The 27,359-nt window shown below is 45.0% G+C and overlaps 1 protein-coding gene across 1 annotated transcript in view; it reads right to left on the reverse strand.

The window, feature by feature from the left end:
* Nucleotides 1–2,950: 2,950 nt before the first annotated feature.
* LOC147421741 (E3 ubiquitin-protein ligase At3g02290-like) overlaps nt 2,951–27,359 on the reverse strand; it is a 75,189-nt gene continuing 50,780 nt past the window's right edge. The window contains exons 7-8 of the mRNA XM_086502965.1: nt 3,547–3,614; nt 2,951–3,460 (exon numbers count right to left, since the gene is read on the reverse strand). Coding sequence (XP_086359091.1) covers nt 3,567–3,614 — 48 coding nt within the window. The 3' untranslated portion in view covers nt 2,951–3,460; nt 3,547–3,566. The remainder of the gene's footprint in view (nt 3,461–3,546; nt 3,615–27,359) is intronic.

A 27,359-nucleotide genomic window follows, 5' to 3' on the forward strand; every position in this document is an offset into this window, starting at 1 on the left:
GTCATCTTCTTCATCTTCATTACTATGCTATTATGCTATGCTAAGCAAGAAGAGTGATGATAAGTGAGAAACTATTTCTTTCTCCTATAGAATGTTTCTTCTTTCTCTTCCCTACGCTCATTGCCCGCTAGCTCTCTCCACCTTCGAAGGTGTTTGAGACCTTGGGACTGAGGCTTGCGATAGTTAATTCTTTTTGCAAAGTTTATGTTAAGCTCGTGATGCATGAAGCTTTCCATCTTCATAGCATCACCAAGGTCACGATGAACACAAAGATTGTATTGTAACAAAGTCTCTCTTGATGGGAGAATCTATAATACAAACTCCTTTTGGAGGGGGGACCGGCTCCAAGCAAATCCAATCCTCAACTATTGTCATGTTCTCTAATACTCTCTCTGTTGCAAAAGTATTGTTCATGCCAAGTTGATTTAGTACTATGTTTATGTTGCTACCATCAATTAAATTCACCCTTCTCAAAGTGATCTCACAAAAAATGCTCACCTTAATTCCGCTATTCTCAAAGTTCATAGGCCATTCCCATTATACCTATGGTGAGATTTTGAATCAATTTTAACATGATTCTTGGGGAATTCATCTATATTGGATTGCAAAGTCTCAGAACTTATTGACAATATGTATTTTCATGAATTCTTAACAAGGTGCATGAATGCCTTGCTTATGATCCCATCCTTTCTTTTTATATTCCCTTGATGGATAACAAATAGTATGCTCATCTTGCAATTGAAACGTGCACTCAAGACCACAAAAAAAGACCCTAAGCTTTTTGACCCAATCGTGCTAAAATATCTAACATGTTGCCCCAAAGTAAAGTTAACTTTTTTGCATTGAATAGAGTTATACAACCAAATTAGACCACAGTCTTAATGTTGGTACACATTATTTGTGATGGAATGAAAGATGTGAAAAACGCATGCAAGTTCTATATTTTTTATGATAAGACAAGGTATAAGATGTTTCCGCAATGATACTCTATATCCCACAAGGCTTAGCTTAAGGATCAAGGAGACAAGTTGAAATTTTATTGGGCTAGTCACTCTAATAGTGCACAAAGTGGATCTCATTTTTGGGCTTTGGAAGTAAAACATGTTACACCATTGTGAATGGTCAAATATGATGTCCACTTAGAAACACCCTAGTTCTTTTCACATACCATGTACGCACAAGTGCAACTATTATCATGAATCTTTTGACACATCTATATGAAAGCATTCACAATAATAGCATTTCGATGTGAGCAACGTAGTTAAAGATAGTTTATGTCATTAATTATTAGAAAATATAAGACATTTCTCTTAGAGCAACTCAAATATCTCGGCATAATTGGTTTACTTGAAAAGCCATGAATTAGATACCCTTGCATTAAAGCCCAATGGACTCTTGTAATGAGGAAGAAATCCACACCTTTGCCAATTAAGCCTTGCCATGAATGGTGCCATGTTACCATGTATTTGGGAATAGTGTCTTCGCTTAGCCTCGAGTCATTTTACATTCAACAAAGAATGAAAGGATCAATGTTCAAGAAAAAATATTTTCCAAACATTCACCGATGTTTTGAAGGCAACTCTTAACTTTTGAAAGAAAGAACTATATATTTTCTACATATTTAAACTAGTATCTTTTTGAGTTCAAAGCAGATGTTTTCCTATTCCCCACTTTTTGACCTTGAGCGGATCACCCAAAGATGACCATTAAGATACCTCCATTCTGTAGCATGTGTCCATGCGGTCATCCTCGTGCTCTTTCCCAAGTCTACGTTAGGAAATCATATATGCCAAAACCATAGCTACTTTCTCCCTTACATTACATTGAGGCCTTTGTAAACCTAGTATAAGAGAGGAGCCCACATCTTATAAATTTCATACATAAGGATCCCCCCAAGTATTTACTCCATATATACAAGGTCTTAAGCTATAGTAATGCTACGAATTTGAACTCCACCAATGAAGGGAATAAGGAGCGTGACCTTAAATTAGCAACTTTGATTGTTCATTTTACGTAAGTAACCAAAATATACAACTCTCTTCAATATATGCTCTCACAATTGTTGAACCTAACTATATTTCACAATTTGTGCATTGGTTTAGAAGGATATGTGTATGTATACAAGGATTTAAACACAACCTGTGATGTGCTTGCTGTGATCATTCGGCAAGCACAATATAAGATCTACATGCACACACACACACACACACACACACACAGAGAGAGAGAGAGAGAGAGAGAGAGAGAGAGAGAGAGAGAGAGGGGGGGGGGGGGGGGGGGGGGGGGGGGGGGGGGGGGGGGGGGGGGGGGGGGGGGGGGGGGGGGGAGCGCAAAATGAACCCCATCAAGTGGAAAGAATTTACAAGTATACAAATCCATATGCACGCATATGTATGGTTCAACAAACGTGCACACAAATTCCTTCACTAGTTTATATGTAAGTTTGTTTTCAACACTAGTACGGCCGGCCACCTTCAACGGGCTCTCTCTCTCCCCCCCTCCCCCCCCCTCTCCCTCTTTATCGCGTGCAAAGGGACTTCTTTTTGTTTTGGACTTTAGCCTTCAGGTCACAGATTGCGATACGTGTAAAGGACTCCCCCTTCCGCCATATTATATTAGTAGATTAATATGTTCATAAAAGATTGTTGTATGAGCCTTCAAGTCGCAGATTGCGATACGTGTAAAGGACTCCCCCTTCCGCCATATTATGTTAGTAGATTAATATGTTCATAAAAGATTGTTGTATGATTCTTTATGTGACAAAGAAAAGGAGAAGAAACTCCAAAAAAATGAGCCGTTTTAGAGCAAGAATCACCTCCTACTTTGCAAGCATCAAATAAATTTTTAACTACAAAGAGATATGCAAGATTAAATGTAGTACCTTTTACATGCTGTGGACACTTCAAATGAGATAATGGTATTTGCTGAAGATGACCCATTACATCACATGAAGCAATGCTAAAAAATCTCCCCCTTCTTAAATTAAAACCAGGATGTTCACATTACAACGATATTTGCTCTTCAAATGTGCCCTTTGTAAAAGGGACAATTTAAAACCAGTCCTCTGTTTGAAAGCAGGCAATCACAGCCAGCTAATACAGAAGGGTACTCTATAAAGAACACTCGGACAATGCCATTTGATGCACTGCTTCAGCAATTATTTATGAACGACAAGGTTTTAATACCTCAATCGTTTCTTATGCCCCGAACGAATGCCCTGCTATTTACAAAGCTTGAACAATCCCAATTTACAACCTATATAGCCATTAGCTACATGTGTGTGTAGTTCAACAATGAGGGCATACAAAAAGGAACCTTTAAAGCACGCCGATAAGGAACTTCACATTTTCAAGGTGTCCCACTGAAAACCATTTTCTGCAGAGGGCATGCAAAAAGGAAGCCTTAATGCACGCTGATCACAAACTTCACGCTTTCACGGTGTCTCGCTGAAAACCATTTCCTACACATGGACAATGAAGCAAAGCTTTATTCACAGATAATAAGCAAGAACGGCCAAAGACATTACTTTAATTGAAGCTGGCATACATTTTCCTTTCCCTTTACTTCTAATGCAACGGAACTCTCCCTTCAAAACGATAATCACTTCCCGTTCCCTTGTAACACAGTACAAAAGCACACACTTAGGAAGAACAACAAAGAAGGTAATGTACAAAGTAGAATCCTGTACTCAGATCATAATATAGAGGGTCGAGCATGCCCTCCAATACCCAATAATATGACTGCAACTTTCTCATATATGTGCTGAGCTGAAATTCGAAGGGAACATCACAAATGTGCCAATCTTGCTTGAGCATTCAAAAGACGAATTGGCAAAAAGGATCCAAGCCGATCATAAATTTGACGCCAAAAGAGCAGCAATATGAATTAAACACATTGCCCATAGTCACCCACACGATCATTCGATACATTCACCCTATTCTGTGCCAAGAAATATGCTTTCTTAGGCGCAAGATCAGTAAATGTACTTGGAGAATCCATACTCTCAGTGTAAACTTTCCAAACAAAAGAATTACCCACCAACTGGAATGTCAAGATTAGTGAGAAGTGACTTTTTTCCAGTCCGCAACAAGTTGACTGGCATATAGGCAGCAGGTATGGAGCCTAAACACCGACCAAAACCACATCGCCAAACATAATCCATCACAAATAAATGTCCATCTCATTCAAGGGTTGATTTTGAGTAGGAAAGCCAATCAATAACATAGCCTTATGAGCCAACACACGAATATGTATATTGGAGATATTCAAACCTCCAAGACGTCCAGGAGAGAGCAGTCATTTCATGGAGAGAAAGCAGAAGGCTTTCTTATGATGCATATTTTGCAAAACAAAAAGAATTCTAAACCTTCTGCGTGAAATCATCAATATAGCCAGCTGGCCAACACAGCAATGGCAAAAAGAAACAAATAAAGGCAATCAAAATTGATTGCACAATCTGAAAATATAGGGACAAGTGGAAAGTTTCCCATAGTGGGACCTGCAACATGTATTTTGAAAGCACCCATTCCACTTGCTGAGAAGAAGTAAAACACCGAGCCTCTAAATGCCCATGTGTAGCCGCATGGTAGATGTAAGGTGCAGCGGAAGTGAATGTTGATCTTGCTCAAGATGAGTGCTCCGAACTGTGCTCAAGGGTTCCTTTTACTTACGAAAGGGAGAGCCTTCCATTCTTTAGAGAGAGAATGCAATGATCACAAACAAAGAGAATGCTACTATGAATGACGGTGCTGAGACTGAGAGAGAGAAAAGAATACGACATCAGATGGTTCTCAAACCCTCCTCCGAGGGTCCCCTTCTCTATGGCAAGAGAGGTCTATGCTATTGATTGCACAAATCTGGTACAATGGTCTAGCTGCAATGCACTTGCCGACTATGTCGACGACAATGATGACGACGAAGAGGACTAACTGCTGAATTCTGACACTGTCGGTGAGGAAGGCGAGGACACGACAACGATGCGCTAAAAACGCAGATGCTGAAATCTGCGAACAGCAGACTGAAACTGAAAACGCTCGCTAATCTGACGGTACGGCAAGGATCTCCTGCGGGGCTAGGGGCCGATCTTACGGTGTCTTAAGTGCTGAAAACTGAAAACGCTGATGCTAGGGCTGATCTGACGCCGGAAAACTACAAAATGCTAGGCAATCTGCAATCTACAAAATGCCAGATGGTCTGTAGCAAAAACGCCAAGGCTGATTTGCAACCTGAAAACGCTATCTGCTAGAATCTGAAAACGCTATCTGATCTGGGATATCCAAAAACGCCAAGTTTGTCTTTGTTGGGTTAAAGGCCCTAAATGACCTCTTAATGTATATTTTTATACTTTGTCCAGGTTCACATTGAACATGAACACATTTCTTATAATAAACTGGGAAAGCCGATTGTGCAGCTAATCTATGGTTTCCTAATTGTGTCTGACGAGCTCGTTGCTGCTCACACCCCCCCCCCACCCTGCGCGCGCAATTGCAAACCGCCCTCCTCCCCTCCCTCGCCATCGCTCACGCCTCCCCCCTCCTCCCTCGCGCTGCGCATTTCCCTGCCCGTTGCCTTGCCCGCCGCTGTCCAGCCCTCTAACGCGCTGCCTGCATTGATACAGCCAACACTCGCACCCCCGTTCGACGTCGCTACACCTGTCCGCCCCTTGGCATCAGCCCTCTTACTCCCCCCCGCCCCCTGTTCCCCCCTTTTTTCGCCTTCTACCTGCCTGTAGGCTGTTTTTTCAGCTTGCTGGCATACACCTCGACACCAACGACCCTATCAGGCAAACACAGAATGGCGGCCTCTGCTCCACCTCAGAGGGACTCCACAGAAGCCCCCTCGCCCGACACTGCGGAGCCGACCCTTCGACTTGCTCTTTCGCTAGAGGAGCAAGCGAGCTTGATGGCCGAAGTGGAGTGCTTGCAAGCCACTTCGGTTATCTATAAAATCATTGGCACTCGGCCCAGTCCGGGCGAAGTTCGAGACTTACTGCACGCCATTTTCTCTCAGATGTGGACAAGATCACAGATGTCCAGATCCTCGGGAGAGGGTACTACCAGGTCGAGTTCGAGTCTGCAGATATAACGACCAAGGTGATTTGGTGAGCCCGCCCGGGCATCAAAGCAGCCTGACCTTACTTCCAACGTTGGCATCACGGTTTTGACCCTACTACAGATGTGCTCGAGGAGGAAGCAAACTTGCCGATTTTGGTTTGCTTCCCAAGCTTGAGGCGAGAGCACCATCCCCTCCTACCTAGGATTGGCTCCATGTTTGGGACAGTTTTGGAGTCTCCACGCACGGCAGCTTCAGTTGTGGCCAAGGCCGCATGTCTACCTACTGTGCAGGTTCTCGTTCGTGACACACTCCCTCCCCAAGGTGGTACTGCTGCCTAGGGTGAGTGGGGGATGGATCAGACAGAGTGTGGAGTATTCGGGTCTCCCGAACCAATGTTTCATTTGCAGACAGATGGGCCATATGGCAAAGGCCTGTCCTCGCAGGAGACCTCGACCCACAGCACATGCGCAGCTGCCCAAGGTTGAGCATGCCAAGCAGCCAGGTACACAGGATACACAGGTTGGTACTTCGACAGAGACCAGTGACCAGCCAATTGATGGTTGGCAGCAAGTGCCTGGCCGCCGCCGTCAGGGGAGAGCTCACCCCACTGCTCCTCCTGGTGGTCGACCTGTTGCAGCTCAGCAGCACTGGGTTCCGACTGGGAACCGTTTCGACTCCCTTCAGCAGGACCTGCCTGAGGAGGCCCCATCCACTTCTGTTCCTCCACCTCTGCCTCCTCCTCCCTCAGCCGTTGCCGCCCCGCCCCGCCCCGCCTCGCCTCCCCCCACCCCACCCCACACCTCCACCTTCGCCCCCCACCCTTCCCCTCTCCTCGATGGGGCCCACAACCTCGTCTCCGGACCCCTCCGCCACTCCTCCTCAGACACAGGGTACTAGCCACGCTTCTGCCACGAGGCGTTCTCTTGGTAGTGCTTCCGCTACGAGCCGTGTGGCTCGTGAGGGACAGCCCCACCTGAGGCGCCTTTTTTGGTGCTCACTTCTCCCTTTGCAACGATCCCCAGAGGTCTCACCAGCTTCGACATATGCAGACGTTGGGATTTCTTCGATTACAGCTTCACTCGGTTTCTGGGTGATTCCTCTTTCGACTTGGAGGAGGCCAGCTTTCGAGTTTCTACGTCTTCTTCTTGTTGGGGCAATCCTTGATTTGTGACCTGTGTGGCCACATCCGAACCAAGCCCCCTTCTTCACTGCATCAGCAAACTGAAGCATTTCTGGCTTTCTTCTTTTCCTGAGAAGATCTCGGCGGTGATTTGGACTTATGCTGGAATCGGGGTCGCTTCCTCGAAGCACCCTCACCGGATTGATGGTCTTCATGTAACCCCAACAAGTACATGTGAACGGCGTGTGTAGAATCCACCTTGCAAAAGGTGAGCGCCTCTTTGAAAGCTGTCGTATATTTATCAAAAGACAGATTTTTCATCGAAAGACTCTGCAGTTTGGCATAAGCTTTCAAAGGGTCCATTTTGGCGAAATCCCTGTTGAATTTCACACAAAAATCAACCCACGTCGTAGACTTCTCTATCATGTCACGCCACCAGGTAAGCGCCTTACTGCGCAGATAGAGAGGAATCGTCTGAATCCTCCAGTCATCATGCTCCCCATGGAGATCAAAGTATGTGGTCCACTGGTGCAGCCAGTTATTTACGGCCGATTCCGTACACTCCTCTTCACCTGAGAAATTTGTAGTTTTGTACGGAATTGTGGAAGTGGGACCCCCTGCGAACGCCCAAGAGAAGCAATCTGTATCCGCAATTGCTGGAGATGGGTTTCCCCCTCGGAAATACGTGCAGTCGTCGACTGGGCCATATTTTCGAGAGTGGAAAGTCGGGAACTGAGCCCCTGTACGACCCCTTTGAGAGAGGCCAAGCGAAGGTTCGTCTGAACATTCGCGTTTTCCAGAGCGGTAACACGCTGGTCAAAACTCTAGAAAGTACTTGTAATCCATGTCTAGAGAGCATGCGTGAATGGAATTTGGATGTTACCTGGCGCGTCATCACGCTGCACATCGGAGCTGAAGGAGCTGGAGGAATCCATGGCGAAGTGCATGAAAAACTCGAATTTTCACATGAAAGCGGGCCTTTACTGCACTTTTCGATCACGAAAAGTTGAAGTTTGAGGAGCTCCACGCGTCGGCGTGAGCATCCCAAGGCGGACAGGTGATGGCGGGAGCGCGAGAGCACAAGCAGGTGAGAGAGAGGAAGCACGAGAGAGAAGCAGAAGACTTGAGAAATGAGTTCTCTGTAAGCTCTGCAAATGTCTGTAAGTGAGTTTTTAATAAATGACACGTTTCATACCTTTTAAAAAAGCCCCAAAGTGTTCTGGGCACCCTTTAAAAAAAAAACTCAACTCAAGGCCAGAGTAAAAAAAAAAATAAGCGAAGGCTGCAAATATCGCCTACGCTAGGATCCAGCAATCGGACGCGTGGAAAGGAATTGGGTCCGTGCACTTAGCGTGCGTGCGTATGCCCCTCACACTCATCAGCACCAGCCTGGAGCCAAAGTCCACGCTCCCCTGCAGAATCCCAACGCAGCTTCATGCCAAGGCATACATACGGAGAGAGGTCTCTCTCTCTCTCTCTCTCTCTCTCTCTCTCTCTCTCTCTCTCTCTCTCTCTCTCTCTCTCTCTCTCTCTCTCTCTCTCTCTCTCTCTCTGCTTCGCACAAAGGAGAAAGAGATTACAGAGAAAGTTTAAAGAGGATACTACATGCTGAATTTTAATCTAAAATCAGCCACTTAAGGAGTAATTTACCGATTTCATCAAAAACCAATAAAATCAATAAGTAATCCCCCAATTTTCAATAGTTTCACCTGCAAATTTACAACAGCATAGTATTGATTTACACCTGCAAACATACTCGAGAGAAGAAAAATGATTAATTAAATAACTATTTCATCAAAAATTGCATGAAACAAAGACTATCCGACTCGAACCTACCCGTAGGTGTGCACACGGTCGTTCGTGCAGCTAAGCCGGCTCTGATACCATGAAACGAACGAGGAGATATGATCTCCCGGCTACACAGACCGCCTAAAGATACGCGTCGGACGAACCACCCGACCATAGCTGTCACGTGACACATCCAACCCTATGTGTCCGTGGACAAGCTACAGCATGACAGGGTTCAGTCAATCCAGTCAGTCTAGATTTAGTAGTGATCAGGCACTTTTGTGAGTCTATTCGTAGACCGTGCATGCCCAGTCACTTAGTGTAGATGCATATCCTCTGGTTGCACAGAGCATGATCATCACAAATCCCATCAGAATCCATTAGAATCAATTAGGGGAATTTTCCAGTGCATTAGCCTATTTTCCCTATTTTTGGTATTTTTCACTTATTATTTTTAAGTGACTTTCCAACAAAAGTAGGTAGGGCAATTTTGCTAAGTTTGTATATAAGCAAACTAGAGCTAGCACTATTTGGCAGAAGAGGCAGGAGGAGCACATGCTCAACAGGCACCTTCTCAGCAGAACCCCAACAACAACCCCAGCGTTTTGGTTTGCCATCGCCAGACTCCTCTGCCTGGCGTTTTTAGCAGTCCTTGACCGCAGCAGATCCCTATCCTCTAGCGGTTCTGGATCGCCATCAAGCCTTGTAGATTTGCTTATCAACACTCAGCCCTAGCGTTTTTCCAGACCATCGCCAGCAGTACCAGGTTTTCAGCATTTTTACTAGCGCTAGAGAAAGCAGCAGCATTTTTGGTTTTTCAGCCTTAGCGACAGCAGAACAGCAGCGTTTTCAGCCTTCGTGGACAGCAGACAATTCAGCCCTAGAATCATTGCAAATACCCCCATTTTCAGCCCTCGAAAACGCAGCCAAAACAGGCATTTTCAGCCACCGAAATAGTCCCGAAATTCAGCAGATAGAAGACCACAGATCTCAGCCCTAAGGTCGTCGTCGTCACAGGCATAGTCCCAGATTGCATCAGTCCATTGCATCGTCATTGTACCACTTTGTGCAATCAATAAGTAGACCACTCTCGCCGACGAGAGTGGGGCCTTCGGAGGAGGGTTTTACGTCTCTGGTGTCGTATCTCTCTTCTCTCTCTATCTCTCAGTCTCATACACTTGCACGCACATCGTCTATTCACTTTGTTTGTCATCAAAGCACTTTCCATTAAGAACGGAAGGCTCTCCCTTCCATAAGAACTAAAAAGAACCTTGAGCACAATTCGGAGCACTCATCTTGAGCAAAGCGCAAACAATCATTCCGCTGCACCTTACATTGGTATCAGAGCTTTGGCAATGTTCTGTATCACTCAAGGAAAGAACCACAAGAAGCACAAGAATTTTTTTTGCTTGTTGAGGTCACACGAACCCAAGTTCGCTTGGGCGTGGCGATTCCTAATCGTGTTTTGTTGAAGAGTGACAGGAATCCCAAGAAAGGTCTTGTCCAGCCTCCCCTTGTGTCTCTTTTCACTCATTGAGAGCGGACCGAGCACTTAGCGGCCGGCCAATCGACGTGAGGTGGGAAAAAGCAGCCTTGGTGTGAGCGCAAGGCTGCCAAGGGGTGCGCCCGCAGAAAAGAGTAGAACTCTGGTGAAGAGAAGATCCTTGTCCAACGTGATTTGCAAGCGAAAGAAAACCTCAAGAACCTCAAGAACCTCAAGATCCTCAAGAACCCAAGAACCCAAGAACCTCAAGAACCCAAGTTCCTCGTGAACTTAAGCACGAAAGATCTTAGTGCATGGTCGTCACCCGAAGTGGAATAGATACTTCGCATACAGGTGATGAGCATCAGAGAGGCGGCGAAGATTTTTGCCCACCAGGAGACTTTTTCGACCCTCCCCCTTCGCCATCTACGCCACGAGTTGTACTCACTCCTATGGAGATGATGGTCAAGTCGATGTTGGACATGATGGCACAACAACAAGAAACGAATCGAGTTGCTTTGGCACAACTCGCAAGCAAAGCAGAACAACAAGAAGCTAAGCACCGTGAGCAAGCAGCTAAGGACCGCGAGCGCGACGAAAGAAACGCAAGATTTGCCGCACAACAAGAAGAAAATCACCTTGCTTTAGAACGCGAACGCGAATGCAACGCACGAAAAGAAAGAAAAGAACTAAGAAATGAGGAAGCAGCAGCACGAAGCGCGGCCTTGGAAACCGAGCGTGAAGCTCAAAGAAAACTACGCACAGGTACTTGCCTCGAAGACCGAACCACCCAAAGATCGTCGGAGTTCCTCAAGTGGTGCAAGCCACGACGCAGATTCCAACCATCCAATCACAAAAAAGTAGACTTTTAGTAAGTATGACGGTAAGATGGATGCTACAATTATTCATTCTTGGTTGCATCAATTTAATGCTTATTTTGCGACAACTAAGAAGACAGAACATAGCAAAGTTTTGACGGCAGCTATGTACCTTGACGGTCATGCCATCAATTGGTACCACGCATGGCAAGAGGCACAGTTAGCCGCGCACCTAGAGGAAGCCGACGGATTCACGCCCCTTTCCTTCAATTCGGGGAAGCTAGGGAATCACCAAATAGGAGTTTTGGTGCAAATTGGAGGCCAGAAACAGAGATTTCAGCATGGTGGAATCTCTCGCCAGGTTTTGTAAAGTGCTCTAAAGTGCGTGGAAAGTGTGAGTGAGCACCGAGAGGGTGTGAGCCACGCGCGCCGAAAATGCTGTATAGAGAGAGAGAGAGAGAGAGAGAGAGAGAGAGAGAGAGAGAGAGAGAGAGAGAGAGAGAGAGAGAACACAAGTGCTCTGCAAATGATGCTCTCAATACACAATGACTACAAGACCCTAAGCATTCTATTTAAAGAATCTTAGGTTGAGGTAGGGCAAAATGTGTAACTGGTGCAAAATTCATAGAAGCCCAAAAATGGCTAAAAATGTGTGCACCGAGCCAGACTCAGAAAATGACTGGCCCCACACGTGCTAAAGTGTCCGTCCATGCAATCTCCATGATGTGCGATGCCTCTCAGCACCGGATACTAAGACAACAAAGACGAGTCGAAGATGAGAAGCCAAGGTCCGTTGAGATTCAGCCTTCGTGAAGATGTCTGCTATATTGTCCGCTGTAGGGACATACTCCAAATGAAGATCTCCAGCCAAAACCCGCTCGTGAACATAGTGGTACGGCACCTCAATGTGCTTTGTCCAAGCGTGAAAGATAGGGTTCTTGGCAATAGCAATGCAACTCTGATTGTCACATGAAAGACGAGTCGTAGCAGCATGGGGAAAACACAACTTTCCCAGTAATCTCCGTAGCCATATGGCCTCACAAGCAGCATAGCAAGCTTCTCTATACTTCGCCTTTGTGGAAGACAGCGCAACGGTGGGTTGCCGCTTACTGCTCCATGAAATGGGTCCCGTGCCGAGTGTAAAAACTACTCCTGTAGTAGAGCGCCGAGTATCTGGATTTCTTGCCCAATCTGAATCGCATCAACCAAGTAAGGTGCAACCCTTGGTGATGTACCACAAAGTACGATGGGCACACTACTAATATCGCTAACGAGGTCGGGTGTTGAAGGAACTGAGGACAAAAACTGTGTAACAGATGTCTGGTCAGGAATAAGTCAGCCATACGAGGCAACCTGTACTGCTCCAAGTCAATCCGTGGGGAAGGATCGTGAAGCGATATGTTCTCTCCGGGCTCAAGAGGAGTGTCAATTGGTCTGCAGTTTGTCATCTGGAATCTCTTCAGGATGGCCTTCGCATACTTCTGCTGAGAAAAGAAGATGTCACGTGGTGTCTGAAAAATCTCGAATCCAAGAAAATAGTGAAGAAGCCCAAGATCAGTCATCTCGAAACGTCTCTATATAGCTTTCATGATCGACTTGATCCTGCTGATCCATGAGCCTATGAAAATTAGACTATCCACATAGACAATCACTATCGCAATCAAAGAGCCATCGAGACAACATAACAGTTGAAATCTGATGAGGTATGCCGTAACCCGAGCTTCAAGAGAAACTGGTCAAGTGTGAGGTACCACTATCATCCAGCCTGCTTCAGTCCATACAATGCTTTCCACAGCTGATAGACCCAATTCTCCTTGCCCGGTATACGAAACCCAGGAGGTTGCTCCACATAAACTTCTTTATCCAAATCTTCGTTCAAAAAGCACTTTTGACATCCATCTGGAAGAATGATGTCACAATTGTGACTATGTTACAATATTACATCTACTCCTAGTTGCAGATACGCAAAGTGCCATGCCAAGGAGGACCCCTACGCTTAGATGGTCACGACCTTTCGCTCAAGAGACATGTCTCTTCGCCAAAAGCCACAATCCTTCGACGATTGGTCACACCCCTTCTCTCTACAGTTGCGACTCTTCGTCCAATGGTTGCAGCTCTTCGTCGAAAGGATGTGTCTTTATGTCTAAAGTCATTTCTCTTCAACATGAGACGTGTCTTTTCATTTGTGTCTCTTCGTCTCCTATGTAAGTAACCTATTGTACTCAGTTTTCAGGCATTCATTCAGTCAATCAAACACAGAGTCTTCTAAGTCTCATCTCACAGTCAAGTTCAAGTTTCTTAAGTCTTAATCATGAGTTTAAGTACTTATTTAAGGATTAGTACCTAGAATCCTTATAGTGGTATCAGAGAAAAAAGAAAATCCCGGGACCCGAAGGTTGTGAGCCTCTCACCCACACCGCTACCCTCCCCTCCCTCTCCCAGAGTTGTATGGAAGCAGAAGAAAGGTGGTACACACACACATATGCGAGCATGAGGTAACAAGTATCTTTCTGTTTCATTTATATACATAAAGGACAGAGACACAGATGTGTGTGTGCGGCGCGCCACGTACCCGGTGAATTTCGGGCAAACTTGTGCTGGTGACCTTTCATGTGCCTCTTCATTGGGTGGTGTCCCTTCGGGATTGCCGACACCTATTCACGTGAAAGGGCAGCACCTCTTCACCTTGCTCGCACCCTTTCGCATATACAGGAGTGCTTATTTGCAGGTGTGGCGCTCTCTCTGCTGGCAGCTGAATACCTTCGCTCGTTGCTGCACATCAACGGGTACGCCTCTGCGTGAAAGGGCACCATGGAAGGGCACCCCTTCACTCACGCCGCACCCCTTCCCAAGGTTCGCACCCCTTCCTTTCCCCGTGTGTCGGCTGCTGCACTCTGACATGCGCGCTGCTTTGTTGATGTGCCCCTTTGTGTACAATTCTCCAAATCGCTGGCTGAAAATTGTATTCACTGGATTATTTTACGTCATCAACCAGCAGCATTAATTTATTAAAACATTACACCCAAAGTTTATATGCTTAAGTGGCCGACCAAACTTGACGGGCATGTCCCAAAATAACATAAAACCAGCTTAAGGATTAATAACCAGCTGCGTACAAGAAATTTAAACAAAAACAACACCCTCAGCGATTCCAGGTTTTCCACGCTGCCCTTCTCTCACCCTCTAGCGCTAGCCATTTGGTTTCCCTCTGCACACCGTCGGCACCGCATCCATGGTAGATAACACGTTCAAGGTGCCCATCCCTTTCCTTTTGTCCGTGGACGTGTAAGGTGCAGCCAATTGCTCAAGATGAGTGCTCCGAACTGTGCTCAAGGATTCCTTTTACTTACGGAAGGGAGAGCCTTCCGTTCCTTTAGTGACAGAGTGCAATGGACACAAACAAAGTGGTAAACACTGTGAATGAAGGTGCTAAGACTGAGAGATAGAGAAGAGAATACGACACAAAAATGTTGTCAAACCCTCCTCCGAAGGTCCCACTCTCTATGGCGAGAGTGGTTTACTATTGATTGCACAAATCTCTAGGACTTGCCGACATGTCGACAACGACGACGACGACGACATCAAGAAGGGCTGAATCTGAAAACGCTAAGGGCTGAAATCTGTAAACCTTTATCTGCTGAATTCTGACTCTATGTCGGTGACGACGGCGATGACGGCGTTTTCCGGGCTGAATCTGCAAAATACGCTGGATCTGACCGTGTGGCGAGGATGTGCTGCGGGAATGTGAGATATGGGAGGTTTGGGGGTTCTACTGTGGTGTCTTGATGCTGAAAACTGAAAACGCTGATGTTATTCTGGGTCTTGTCGCAATGGAACTGCAAAACGTTGGGCTGCTCTGCTGCTCCAAAAACACTAGGGGCTGATCTGGTACTTGATGCAAAAACGCTAGTGATCCTGATGTCCTGTTATCGCCAGATTGGCCTGCAAATACAAAATGCTAGGCTACTTGCTAGAACCGGCTACCGCCGGGGCTGATCTGCAATGCAAACGCTAGGCTGTCTTCATGCAAAAACGCTAGGCTGGATCTAGGGTCTGTGGCTGAAAACGCGAGGTTGACTGCCCCCCGGGGGGGGGGTCTTGCTGAGAAGGTGCCTGCTGAACACTTGGTTCCTGTTGCCTCTTCTGCCACGAAGTGCTAGCGCTATGGTTTCTTATATACTTGCATGGCTAAATTGCCCTACCCAGTTCCCAACAAAAGTCACTTAATAATAATAAGTGAAAAATGGCTAAAATAGGGAAATTAAGTCTATGCACTGTAAAAATGCTACTGATGGGTTCTGACTGAAATCTGATGGTCATGTTGTGTGCAACCAGAGGATATGCATCTACTCTAACACTAGACTTGTAATGAGCCACAAAAGTGACTAAAGCCACAAAAATGGCTTACATCAGGATTCTAGTAAATGAAACATAACTTTTGTATATGACATTAAAATTTCATGAAACTTCTTAATTATGGGTTCAAGATATGAAAAAGGTTTCTTAATACACAATTTACATGAAAAGCTCAAAAATAAAAAAAATTTACTTTTTTAAAATTAGTAAATTTTACGTAAAACTCCACTTCAACACTTAACTTGGACAAGTAAAAAATGTCGGCAGTCTTTGTAAATGGGTTAAAAAAGCTTGGTACATCTATCACATACCTATTGAAGGATTTTTCAAAGAAGTTTGGGCCTGCTTAGCAATGATTTGATTTACTTTCAAAAGAAAATAGAAAATTTTTGTACATACGCACAATTTAGTTGTAGAAGATGACAATGGAAAGACACCTTTAGACCTTCATTTAGCTCTGTTCTATTTTTTATCAACTCGTATTGAGTGTTGGTCATAATTCCCTGAAACCATTTTCTATTTGAATAACTACAATAGTGTTGAGAAATTGTTTACAAAAGTCTCAAAAAGCCACAAAAGTGGCTGGTTTTTTACAAGACTAGTGCTAAGTGTCTGGACATGCACGGTTTGCGAACACTCACAAATGTGCCAGAACACTTCCTAGGCTAGCTGACTGAACTGAACTGAACCCATGTCATAAAGTAGCTTGTCCACGTACACATTGGGTTAGATGTGCACGTGACATCCCCTCTTTTTCAAAGTGAGGTACTGGTACCGAACTGTATGGCGTCGAGGGAGATCGCCAACAGTGTCTTGAATCCTGGAAAGGACTCTTCGCCAGCCCACTCTGATGTGTGGGTCGTGCGATACTTGAACTTCATAAAGGTCTGCAACGCTTGCTTCTTTGGGCCGCGCCGAAAGCGACACAAAGTCATCTATGGCTCCTTCCATGCTTCAACTTCGTCTATAGTCATGCGTCAAGCTTCCTCAAGGATCTCCGAGGATGAAAATTTCTGAAACCACTTCCAACACAAGAACATGAACATACCCATTCCATGTAAAGTCTCGAAAAATTCTAGTCTTCTTTAAAGATTGTGCATGCAATGTAGATGAACAAAGAGACGGAGTGCCAAACTCTTCATCAAACACATGCAAACAATGGAATTAAAACTTGTCTTTCTGATCTCAATCAATCAACTATGGCAAATCACAATGGAAATGCCGATGCTTGATGATCAATCTTTCTTGTGCTCTTTCGGATACTGTGTCATGCTAAGGAAGAGACATGGAATGTGAATTCCTTGGGTGCAAACATTTCATCTTTTAATGAGTAATCTGCATATATCCGTGCTCATTCATGAGTGAATCGTGTTCCTACGGAAAGGGATCACATAAACACGGTGACTAAAATACAAGAAAGCATCACAAATGAAACACTCAAACAATGCATGCTGACTAATCATTCGAACACATAATACTTCCTGTGGGGTTCTTTGGACCTCGGCTCGAGAGCCAAGATCGGTTCTTCGTGATTGATCGAATTTGCAATGAGGTTAGCTTTTCTAAAAAAAGGATCAACTAAACCATCATCCCTATAAACAATCACATCATTATCATGTAAATCATCATACTCGTGAATAATCACATCTTGATCATGCAATCATCATGCTTATCAACTCGCTTATCATTATCATGCAAATCATGTGTGTTGTGCTTCGGAGAAGACAAGACTGAGAGAGTCTCCTCCTGATTCTTTGGAATTTGCGCCTGCACACTAGAAAAGAGTCGGAACAACTCTTGCATGTGTTGGGCTCTCTGTTCGGCTGCCAAGCACGCTTGCTCACGCTCACGCTCAAAGGCTAACCGACTTTCTTTGCGCTCGTAAGCCAATTCTGCTTTTCTTTCTTGGTGCTCGCGCTTTATGGCTGCCATTCTTTCGTTCTGGGCACGATCTAATTCTGCCTTTCTTTCTGCTTTTCTTGCTTCGTGTTCCAACTTGTTGTCCATCATCATCTTGTCGAACACCTCCATAGGAGTTGGTGTAATCCTTGGTGTAGATGGCGAAGGGAGAGGGTCCGAAAAACCTTCCGGTGGGGAAAATTGTTCTTCTCCTCTTCCATACTCATCACCTCCATGCGAAGTGCCGCAAGTGGGCACCACGTGCCAATAGAAAAGAACAAGAGCACTTCAATAAATACAAAACTGAGAGAGAGAGAGAGAGAGAGAGAGAGAGAGAGAGAGAGAGAGACGACACGCGACACGGAATGGCAGAATTACACCCTAGAGAGTATTGGCCCCAAACCTTGGCGCCCCTTTTGGTATTTCTTTATATTGCATCAACAGAGTACAAGCCAGTACTCCAAACTTTGCACCTTCACCTGGAAGCATGCCAGAGAATGAGCCCTTAGCACATATTTAAAGGCCCTTGGCCTATGAACAACAGTTTACATGAAAAGCCTTCAAATTCAAAAGCTTCTGGTCCAAAAGCAATGCCAAAATGTTGCCAGCGTAAATCACGGAATTCTGTACAACTCCCACATCAGCACTGTCAGCACGTTTTGCGAAAATCTGCCACGTCAGCACTGTCAGCGTGAAACACGGAAATCCGTACAATTATGCCACGTCATCATGTCAGTGCAATTTCCGGATTTGTGTGTATGGATCCTGTTGTATTTTAATCCTTTATGTCACTTGGGCCCCATCGGACGGGGTCCCCATAAGTTGGTAGAACTTCTTCTTTTGTTACTTGTTCTTCTTAGGGTTTAAGCCCCTCGAACGGCATCTGCAAGTTGGCTCCCTTCTTCAAGGCAAAACAACATATCTGCAAAACAACTCAAGCTAGCTCAAAATTTTCCAAGGGTCATTCCGAGGGACAATCAGTTTGCTCTTTTTATTAAGGAGTTAGCTTCTCCTTTCGGCTCTTTTGATCAAGGAGTTAGCTTCTCCTTTCATCCAGATCGGAACTCTCGATATTCCGGCATAGTAAAATTAGCCATCACACCCAGACCAAACTGATCTTCCACGGGTATCTTGATACACTAAAATTACATACCCAGGCAATCTCATCCAACTAGGAATAGTCAGTGGTTGGCACATCACAATGCAACACAAATGCTCACATATGCATATTACAAGACATAGAAACATAAAGCCGCCGGTGAACACTTCTCTCGCATAACCTAAAAAGGTCCGGGCCGGGAGATATAGAGGCCATTTACAACCAAACGCCCCCCCAGACCACAACCTGCATCGTTTGGAGGTGCTGAGAGTAACCATTGCTCAGACTTCTTAATACTCCTCCCGCATAACCATCCAGGTCCGGGTAGGGAGTCACAACAACAATACTCCCCCCGTAAAATAACCACAAGGGTCCGGGCCATGAGTAAAAAAAACATTTTTCAATCATCATTTCTCACTACACCCGGGAGTAAAATCATCAATCATTGAAACCAGTATTAAAACCACAGTCAAACATTTTAAATCGGCACCAAAACAAGTCCAAAACAGATACCATCCATTTCAAACAAATTTTCACAAAAAATACTTTCTAGCTGTAAAGAAAAACAAGTAGAGAGAGTTTATTCAAGGTTTTGTTCGGACAACTGAACTTTGAGGACAACTAGCTTGTCCTTCTGCATCACGGTGATGGTTCGGTTTCGAACCTGGAGAGTCGCATCATTCTTGTCGTGCCAAGGCATGCCTAAGAGAACATCGCAATTGCCCAGCTTCATGATGTGAAAATCAGCTTTTCCATGATAATCTTGAACAGTCACTGGAAGAGCACCAATGAGCAGTACTACTTTGTGAGTTTGCCCTGTGGCTAGCTCAGCTTCAATTTCTCTACCCTCTGCATCATAATCAAAGTGCAACTGCTTTAAGAATTCTGGATGGATGAAGTTCTCTATAGCTGCGAGGTCAAAGAAAATAAGGGCTTTGAAGCCATTGACTTTGTATGCTCGATACAATTCATTTGTACTCGCAAGGCGTATGCCATAAATATCAAGAACTAGTCCAATAGCAGGTGAAGTCTGTACAGAGCTTCGGTTCCTCAGTTGTTTGCAGAGTTTTTTAGACAGTTGGTTTTGTTTGGAGAGGTTTTTTAATTTATGTTCGACTCTTTGTGCATCTTTAAGCGTCGGAAAGCAATGGAACCGACGTTGGAGGCAGCTTCCGAGATCTAAGCATGCTTGTATGAGGACTTTGAGGAGGCTCGACAGGCATGGAATGGTCAGGTGCCTACGCTTGAGGTGCACATTTCGGTACAGGACCTCATGGACCCAGTTGCGCAATATGCTATGAATGTAGTTATCCTGTTTTTCCCAGGGAAAATGCCTATTGCGCAAGATGTCGGGCAATGGGTTGATTTTCTCCTTCAGCGACAAGCTGTCCGTGGTGTCTACTTCGGGACGCGTGGATTTTATGAAGTTTTGCTTGCAGGTATGGAAGCTAGAAATCTTAGATATCTCCCCTCTTTTTTAATATGCAGATGACACATGTTCTCCCGTGGGCACTCACTAAAGACTGCTAGAGTCTTATTCGTCACAAATACCCGGTGTGGGCGGAAATTGTTGATTTCCCCTGCACGTGGAGACATTTCCTGCCGTTGTTGGCTGCGCAGCTTGGAAAGCTCATTTGTCCCCCAAAATTGGATGCGAATACCAACAGGTTTTGTATTCTCTGGGACACTGACAAGATTATGGTTGACTCTGGAGATCCATGGGTAGGCAAGCGCCCCTTTAAACTTAAATGGGGAAAATACTTTCGATGTGGCAAATTTGGTCATATGCAATCCGAATGTCCAGAGCCGGTCTTGCAACCCCCTCCCTCTGCTGTTCCTTCTTCCACCTCTATTTCTACAGGAAAACCCACAAGTGAAGTCAAGCAGAGTGGAGTCTCTACTGCTAAGGTGGCTTCGAATGTGGAAAAAGGGAAAGGCAAGGTACAACAACTCACTGATCCTGGGAATGAGACTGCTGCTAAAGCAAAAATGTTGGACCTGTTGATGTCAATACATGGGTGGTGCCAAAAAAATCACTGAAGATTCGTACACCACTTTCTTCTCATAATTACGTTCCTTCTGTTAATGCGAACAAGAATGCATCGTTTAAGCAATTTGCATGTAATGACAATCGCACGTTGATTGATGCATGGGACAAAGCCATGCACTCTTACAAAGATGTACTCCTTGGTGAGACTTCCACATCGCTTGTGAACCCTATGGACACGTTTCCTGCTTTGATTCAGAGGTTGGGTCCTCGTACGGATGTAGTGGATGGAGACGTATCTATGGGCACCTCCACTTGATTATTATGTTTGTTGCTTTTTGTACATATGTTTCCAATGCAAAGTCACATTAAATGCATCTCATACAATGTGCGTGGGTTATGTAACCTTGACAAATGGCATCTGACTTGGCACTATGTACATACATGTAGGACAGACATAGTTGTATTGCAAGAGCATAATCAACACGAGTTTGCTGGTCAATGTCCCTATTTTGCCGGATATTGGATTGCATACGCTGGCTTGCAACATTTCTCATCAACCTGTTCTGCTATACAATGATCCCATGGCCAATGGATGGTTGTACAGTGTTTGTTGAATGGTCGAGTTCATGAATTTGGAGGTACCTATGCATACACGGCCTCTGGGCAAAGAGTTGCTTTATGGCGCGAAATCTCGTCTCACCCTTAGACCTCAAATGCATTTCTTTGTGGAGATTTCAATAATACCCCTGATTTGCTTGATCGCACCACAGGAAATTCGCATATGTTGCTTGCGGAGAAACACAAATGGGATCTTCTTGTTGCCTCTGCTCAAATGATTGATATATGCCGTTGTTTGCATCATGACGCTGTCTGGTATCGTTTTGTCATGAGAGTACAAAGTGTAATTTGTGACTATGGTATGCAGTATATGCAGTTCATTCGGGGGAATGTCGATGATGCGGAACGCGTTAGTCAACGATTACAGCAGTTGGCTGATTTCCGACCCCTGTCTGACTCTGCAATGATGGAGTTATGTGAAGCTAAAGTGTGTATTCAACAAAATGATAAGAGGAAAGTTGCTAAATGGTACACGCGTGCACGTCAACAGGCTTTTATGGATAAAGGTTGTGCTTCGAAGAAATTTTTTACGCATCTTCATCATTCAAGGGTCTCACAGTCAATTAAGCGGGTTATGCTTCCCTTGGGTGCTTGGACTTCTTCGAAACGGGAACTTGCTGAGGTTATGGTTTCACATTATTGTCAGCTGTTTGCTGCTCCATCTCAGCCTTCTTCGGCAGCTTGTCGAGCGCGTGAATTGTTGCTTTCTTATGTTCGTCCGATCCTGTCTTCGCAGGAGGCACAATGCCTTGAGGATCCTTTCTCTGTTTCCGAATTGCATGGTGCCTTGCTTGCATTAGGCCGTTTGAGATCTCTCGGTTGGGACGGACTTACTGTGGAATTTATCCTCTCCTTTTGGGATGCTCTTAAACAACCCCTGCTTTTCATGTTAAATGTGGCATGGGAGAAACAGGATCAGCCAGTTTCATGGAAAGAGGGCTTACTTAAATTGTTGCCCAAGCAAGCGCTTTGCGAGCAGTTCTCTCATTGGCGGCCCATAACTTTGATGCCAGTGGTTTACAAGATTTTGGCTAAAATGTTGGTCCACCGCATCAAAGACTATTTGTTTCTAGGACTTCATCAGGCTCAGTATGGTTTCATTCCTCGTCGTCAAATCATGGACAATTTGGCCAATGTTATGATTGGCATGGAGTGTGCTAAGTACACGCAACAAGATGTGCTGGTCATGCAAGTTGATATTGAAAAGGCCTTTGACACTGTGCAATGGGACTTCATTGCTGCCACAATGAGGTGTCTAGGATTTGGTCCTAAATTGGCTCATTAGCGCTTTGCTGTATGCAATTGTCTCTCATCCTTTGTTGATGTATCTTGATTACTTAACCTCTGTGTAGCGTCTTCATGGTTTGCAGCTACCATCGGGTCATACGTTTTGTAACAAACTGCTGACGTGTCGAAGCCTAAAGAATGGAGCCAACGTACAGAAGCCGGCCGAGGGGCCTAAACCCTAAGAAGAACAAGCAGCAGATGAAGTGTCACAGAGTGAGGACGTGGTTGCCTGAGTGCAGAAAACCCTAACCCTAATTTCTGCCAGAAACCCTAAAACCTGCAAACCCTAATTTCTGCCAGAAACCCTAATTCTGAAAACCCTAACCCTAAAACCTGCAAGCCCTAATTTCTGCCAGAAACCCTAACCCTAAGGCAATAGACAAATTCCGAAAATTGCGCTGACATGATGACGTGGCAGGCTGTACGGATTTCCGCGTTTTGCGCTGGCTGATGACGTGGCAGGCTGTACGGATTTCCGTAAATTGTGCTGGCAGCTTTTGGCATTGCTTTTTGGACCAGAAGCTTTTGAGTTTGAAAGCTTTTCATATAAACTGCTTTTCAGGCCAAGGGCCTTTAAATATAAGGCTAGGGCTCATTCTCTGGCATGCTTCCTGGAGAAGGTGCAGAGTCTGGAGTACCGGCTTGTACTTTGATGATGCAATATAAAGAAATACCGAAAGGGGCGCCAAGGTTTGGGGGCCAATACTCTCCGGGGTGGAATTCCGCCACTCCGTGTCGCATGTCATCTCTCTCTCTTTCAGTTCAGTTGTTAATGAAGTGCTAACGGTCTGTTCAGTCTGTTCTTTTCTATTGGCACGTGGTGCCCGCCTTGTGACACGTTTAGTGGGCAGGCTTATGCGGATGACTCGTTGTTTATGCCCCGCAATCAGCAAAGCGATTTTCAAGTGATTATGGAAGCTTTGGAATTATTTGCGATTGCGGCTGGTCTTAAAGTCAATTTTCGTAAATCAAAGCTTTGCCACTTCGTTCTTGTGATTGGCATGCTCTGTTGTGGCCAGGAGAGACTGTTCTTCCGAATGTAATCACCAGGCATTTGGGTTATCCAATTGGATGGAACGTCACTCCCACGCAGAAGGTGGATTGGGTTATGCATCGCTTGAATGTTAAATCGCATTACTGGAAGCTTTCTACTTGGCCACTACATGTTCGCCTGCGAATTGTTCAGAGTATCCTCATGGCTTATGTTCAGTTTCTTTTTGCCATTGTTGCATTGGTCTTGCCGTTGTCTTGATTCTCTCATGTCGGCCATTTTGTCTCATTTGTGGTGAACTCATGCTCACAAAAAAGGCCTGCGTCTGATGTCAATGGCAAAACTTTGTACACCAAAAGCGCTTTGGTGGTCTGAATATTTTGGACCTGCGTAGGCATGTCCTTGCTATGAAGGCTATGCTTTTGCCTACACTTACGCAACAATCTCAGCTTGGACTCTTATGTTTGCACACTTGAGTCAGCATGTGGTTACATCATCATTTGGTCACTGGCAATCATCCATTTGGGAGGTAGTATTTGGTAAGATGGATGGTCATATTCCTTGATGCCCACTTTCTTCCACCTTGCTCTATGCATGGAAACAGGTTACGATTCATCTATCATGGAATACTACACATCAATAATACCTACGTCTCTCATGAGGCATTTCGAGAGATGATTCTTCCCCCTTTGGTCGCCCAGATATATCTTGATTCTGATATTTCTTGGTATTGTTTCGTTATGCGAGTGCAATCTGTGATTCAAGATTATGGCAAGCACCATATGCGTTAGTTACGGGGAGATGTTGAGGATGCCAAATCAGTGTATCAAAAGCTCCATCTTTTGGCTCATGCGCGCTCATTGACTGAAGGTGAGCTGACAACATTATGTCAAGCCCGATTACGCAAATCATGCACGACAGCGTTTGTTATCTACGGTGCATCCGATTCTCTTGCCGTTGATGCCCAAGCCATGGAAGTTGACTTTACCGAGCATGAATTGCATTCAGCCTTGCTTGCTCTTGGCCGATGGGGTTCTCTTGGTTGGGACGACCTCACAGTGGAATTTTTTATTTCCTTTTGGGAGCCCTTGAAGGAGCCTTTTGTATTTGACTTGGATATCCCAAGTTGAGAATCCGTCATGAGAATCCGTCATGACACACGAGAGAATCACTTAAAATACTTCACAACTTTATCACACTTTAATAATTGAGTCGACACGCGCCGGCGTAGTTCCGTGCCCAGAGGTATTGGCCACAAAACCTGGCGCCCCTTTTGGTATTCCTTTATTATATTAATGCTTGAGCAAAGTGCAATACGCGAGGGGTCCTCTGCTCTCAGACTCTACATCCAAATGCTCTGCAAAGTGAGGCCCCAAGGGTCTATTTATTCTTACAAGGGATGCCCCAAAAGCAGTAAACTCAAAAGCAGTTTGTTCCAAAAGCATGTAGTCCCAAAAACTGGCAAAAAGCAGCCAGTGCAAAATACGGAAATTCGTACAGCCTGCCTTATCATCAGCTGTCAGCGCATAACGCGGATATCCGTACGACACCCACGTCAGCAGTCATCGTAGATTGCAGAAAATCCGTACAGCTTGTCCACGTGAGCATCCGTACTGTTTGTCCTTGGACAGTAGTGCCACGTCATCATTTTGTGACACCTTTGGTCTACATGATGAATGTTGCGTGGAGTAAGCAGAATTTGCCAACATCCTGGAAAGAAGGTTTGCTGAAAGTTTACCCAAGCAGGCACTTTGTGAGCAGTTCTCTCGTTGGCGTTCGACACTCTCTTGCCAGTTGTATACAAGATCTCGGCAAAGATGATTGTGCATCGCATCAAGGAGCCTCTTCTTGCAGGTATTCATCCGGCTTAATATGGTTTTATCACCCATCGTCAGATCACAGACAATTTGGCTAATGCTTCGATTGGCATGGAATACGCTAAATACACCCATCAAGATGTGCTCGTGATGTAGGTCGATATTGAAAAGGCCTTTGATACAATACAATGGGATTTTTTAGCTGACACAATGCGGGCCCTTGGATTCGGGCATAAGTTATCTAATGTGGTCTATTTCTTATATGCCCATAATATGTCTTTAGGCCTTCCTGATGGGGAGTTGACTGACCCTTGGCCGCTTGGGTGTTCTGTCTGCCAAGATTGCCCCCTCAGTGTCTTACTATATACCATTGCCACCCACCCCTTGATGTATTTGGATCATTTGGTTTCGCTTGGTCATCTTCATGGATTGCAATTACCCTCTGGGAATGACTTTATTGGGCAGGCTTATGTGGATGACTCATTATTTATGCCCCACAACCATCAAGATGATATGCGCGTGATCATGCAGGCACTGGATACATTTGGGCTTGCGGCAGGCCTTAAAAGTTAATTCCCCGAAATCCAAACTCTTGCCTCTCAATGTACGGGAATGGCACCGTCTTCTATGGCTTGTGGATATTCTTGATCCGAATGTCATTGTCCGCCACTTGGGGTACCCTATTGGATGGAAGGTCATTGCAAGTGGATTGGGTTATACAACACCTCAACGTCCACATGGCCGTTGCATGTTCGTCTCCGAATAGTTCAGAGTAGCATGGTGGCCACTGTTCAGTTTTACTTGCCATTGATGCACTTAGATCACTGTGCACCCATCTCATCCATTGCAGCTACAAAACACATTTTTTAAATAGAGTACAGAATGGGACGTTTTAAAACGATTAGTACATTGCTTTGTTAAAAACGTGGCAATTTATAGACTTTAATAAAAGTTGGCTTGCCTTAGAGTTTAGGGTCTATAGATGTCAACTTTCCATTTAATTATGTGCAACATTTGACTTCAATAAATTATATACCTTTGTGTGGACCCATATAATATAATACTTGGAAAAAATATATATTTTTTAAAAACCGACATATTTTATTTTGATCCTCGAAAAATTCGTTTAACCCGCGTATTAAACGCCCCGTATAAAACGTCATGTCCCGTACCTTAGTTGCTATGGGCGTTGTTGCATTGGCCTTGTCATCGCCTCTCATTGCTGATGTCTAATATCTTATTTCATTTCTGGCGCACTAATTCCCGCAAGAAAGGGCTCCGTTTACTTTCAATGGAGAAGCTTTGCACTCCAAAGCGTTTTGGAGGATTAATATTTCTGGCGCACTAATTCCCGCAAGAAAGGGCTCCGTTTACTTTCAATGGAGAAGCTTTGCACTCCAAACCGTTTTGGAGGATTAATATTTTGGACCTTCGCCGCCATCATCTTGCGAGGAAGGCCATGTTATTGCCTACCCTTGCGCAACAATCCCAACCTTGGACTCTCATGATAGCTTCATTGTGTCAGCATGTTACCACTTTCGCCTTTGGTCACTGGCAGACGTCCTCTGGGAGACTATGTTTAGCAAGATGATCGGTCATATTCTTGGATGTTCGCTTACCTCTACTTTGCTCGTCGCCTGGAAAGCTGTTAAGGCTCACCTTTCATGGAAAGTCAGGCAACCACAAGATGGGTATTCGTTGTGCCTGGAAAGTATTCATTGGAGCCGAGCTTTTGCTCTTACTCTTGTAGATCGGTCGCCACGCCAGGCTTGCTTCCTTTCTTGTCGTGACGTGCGCATGGTGGATGATGTGGTTGACATGTATGGCCATTTGATTCGTTATCCCTAGGCGGCTGTACACTTTGGCTTGAGCATGCATTATCGTCAGTTCTGGGGTGAGCTTGAGTGCATGTTGGCCGACTTCCTGCCCGTTCTACCATTAGCAGCTGGATGCTGCATGTTGGATTGAACTTTATGGGACACACCTTTTGTTGGAATTTCTACTCGTAAGGTTTATGCTTCTCTCCTGCCTCGGTCTTG

This window comes from Adiantum capillus-veneris, chromosome 27, assembly GCF_014529385.1.
Source record: "Adiantum capillus-veneris isolate H3 chromosome 27, ASM1452938v2, whole genome shotgun sequence".
Lineage (NCBI taxonomy): Eukaryota > Viridiplantae > Streptophyta > Polypodiopsida > Polypodiales > Pteridaceae > Adiantum > Adiantum capillus-veneris.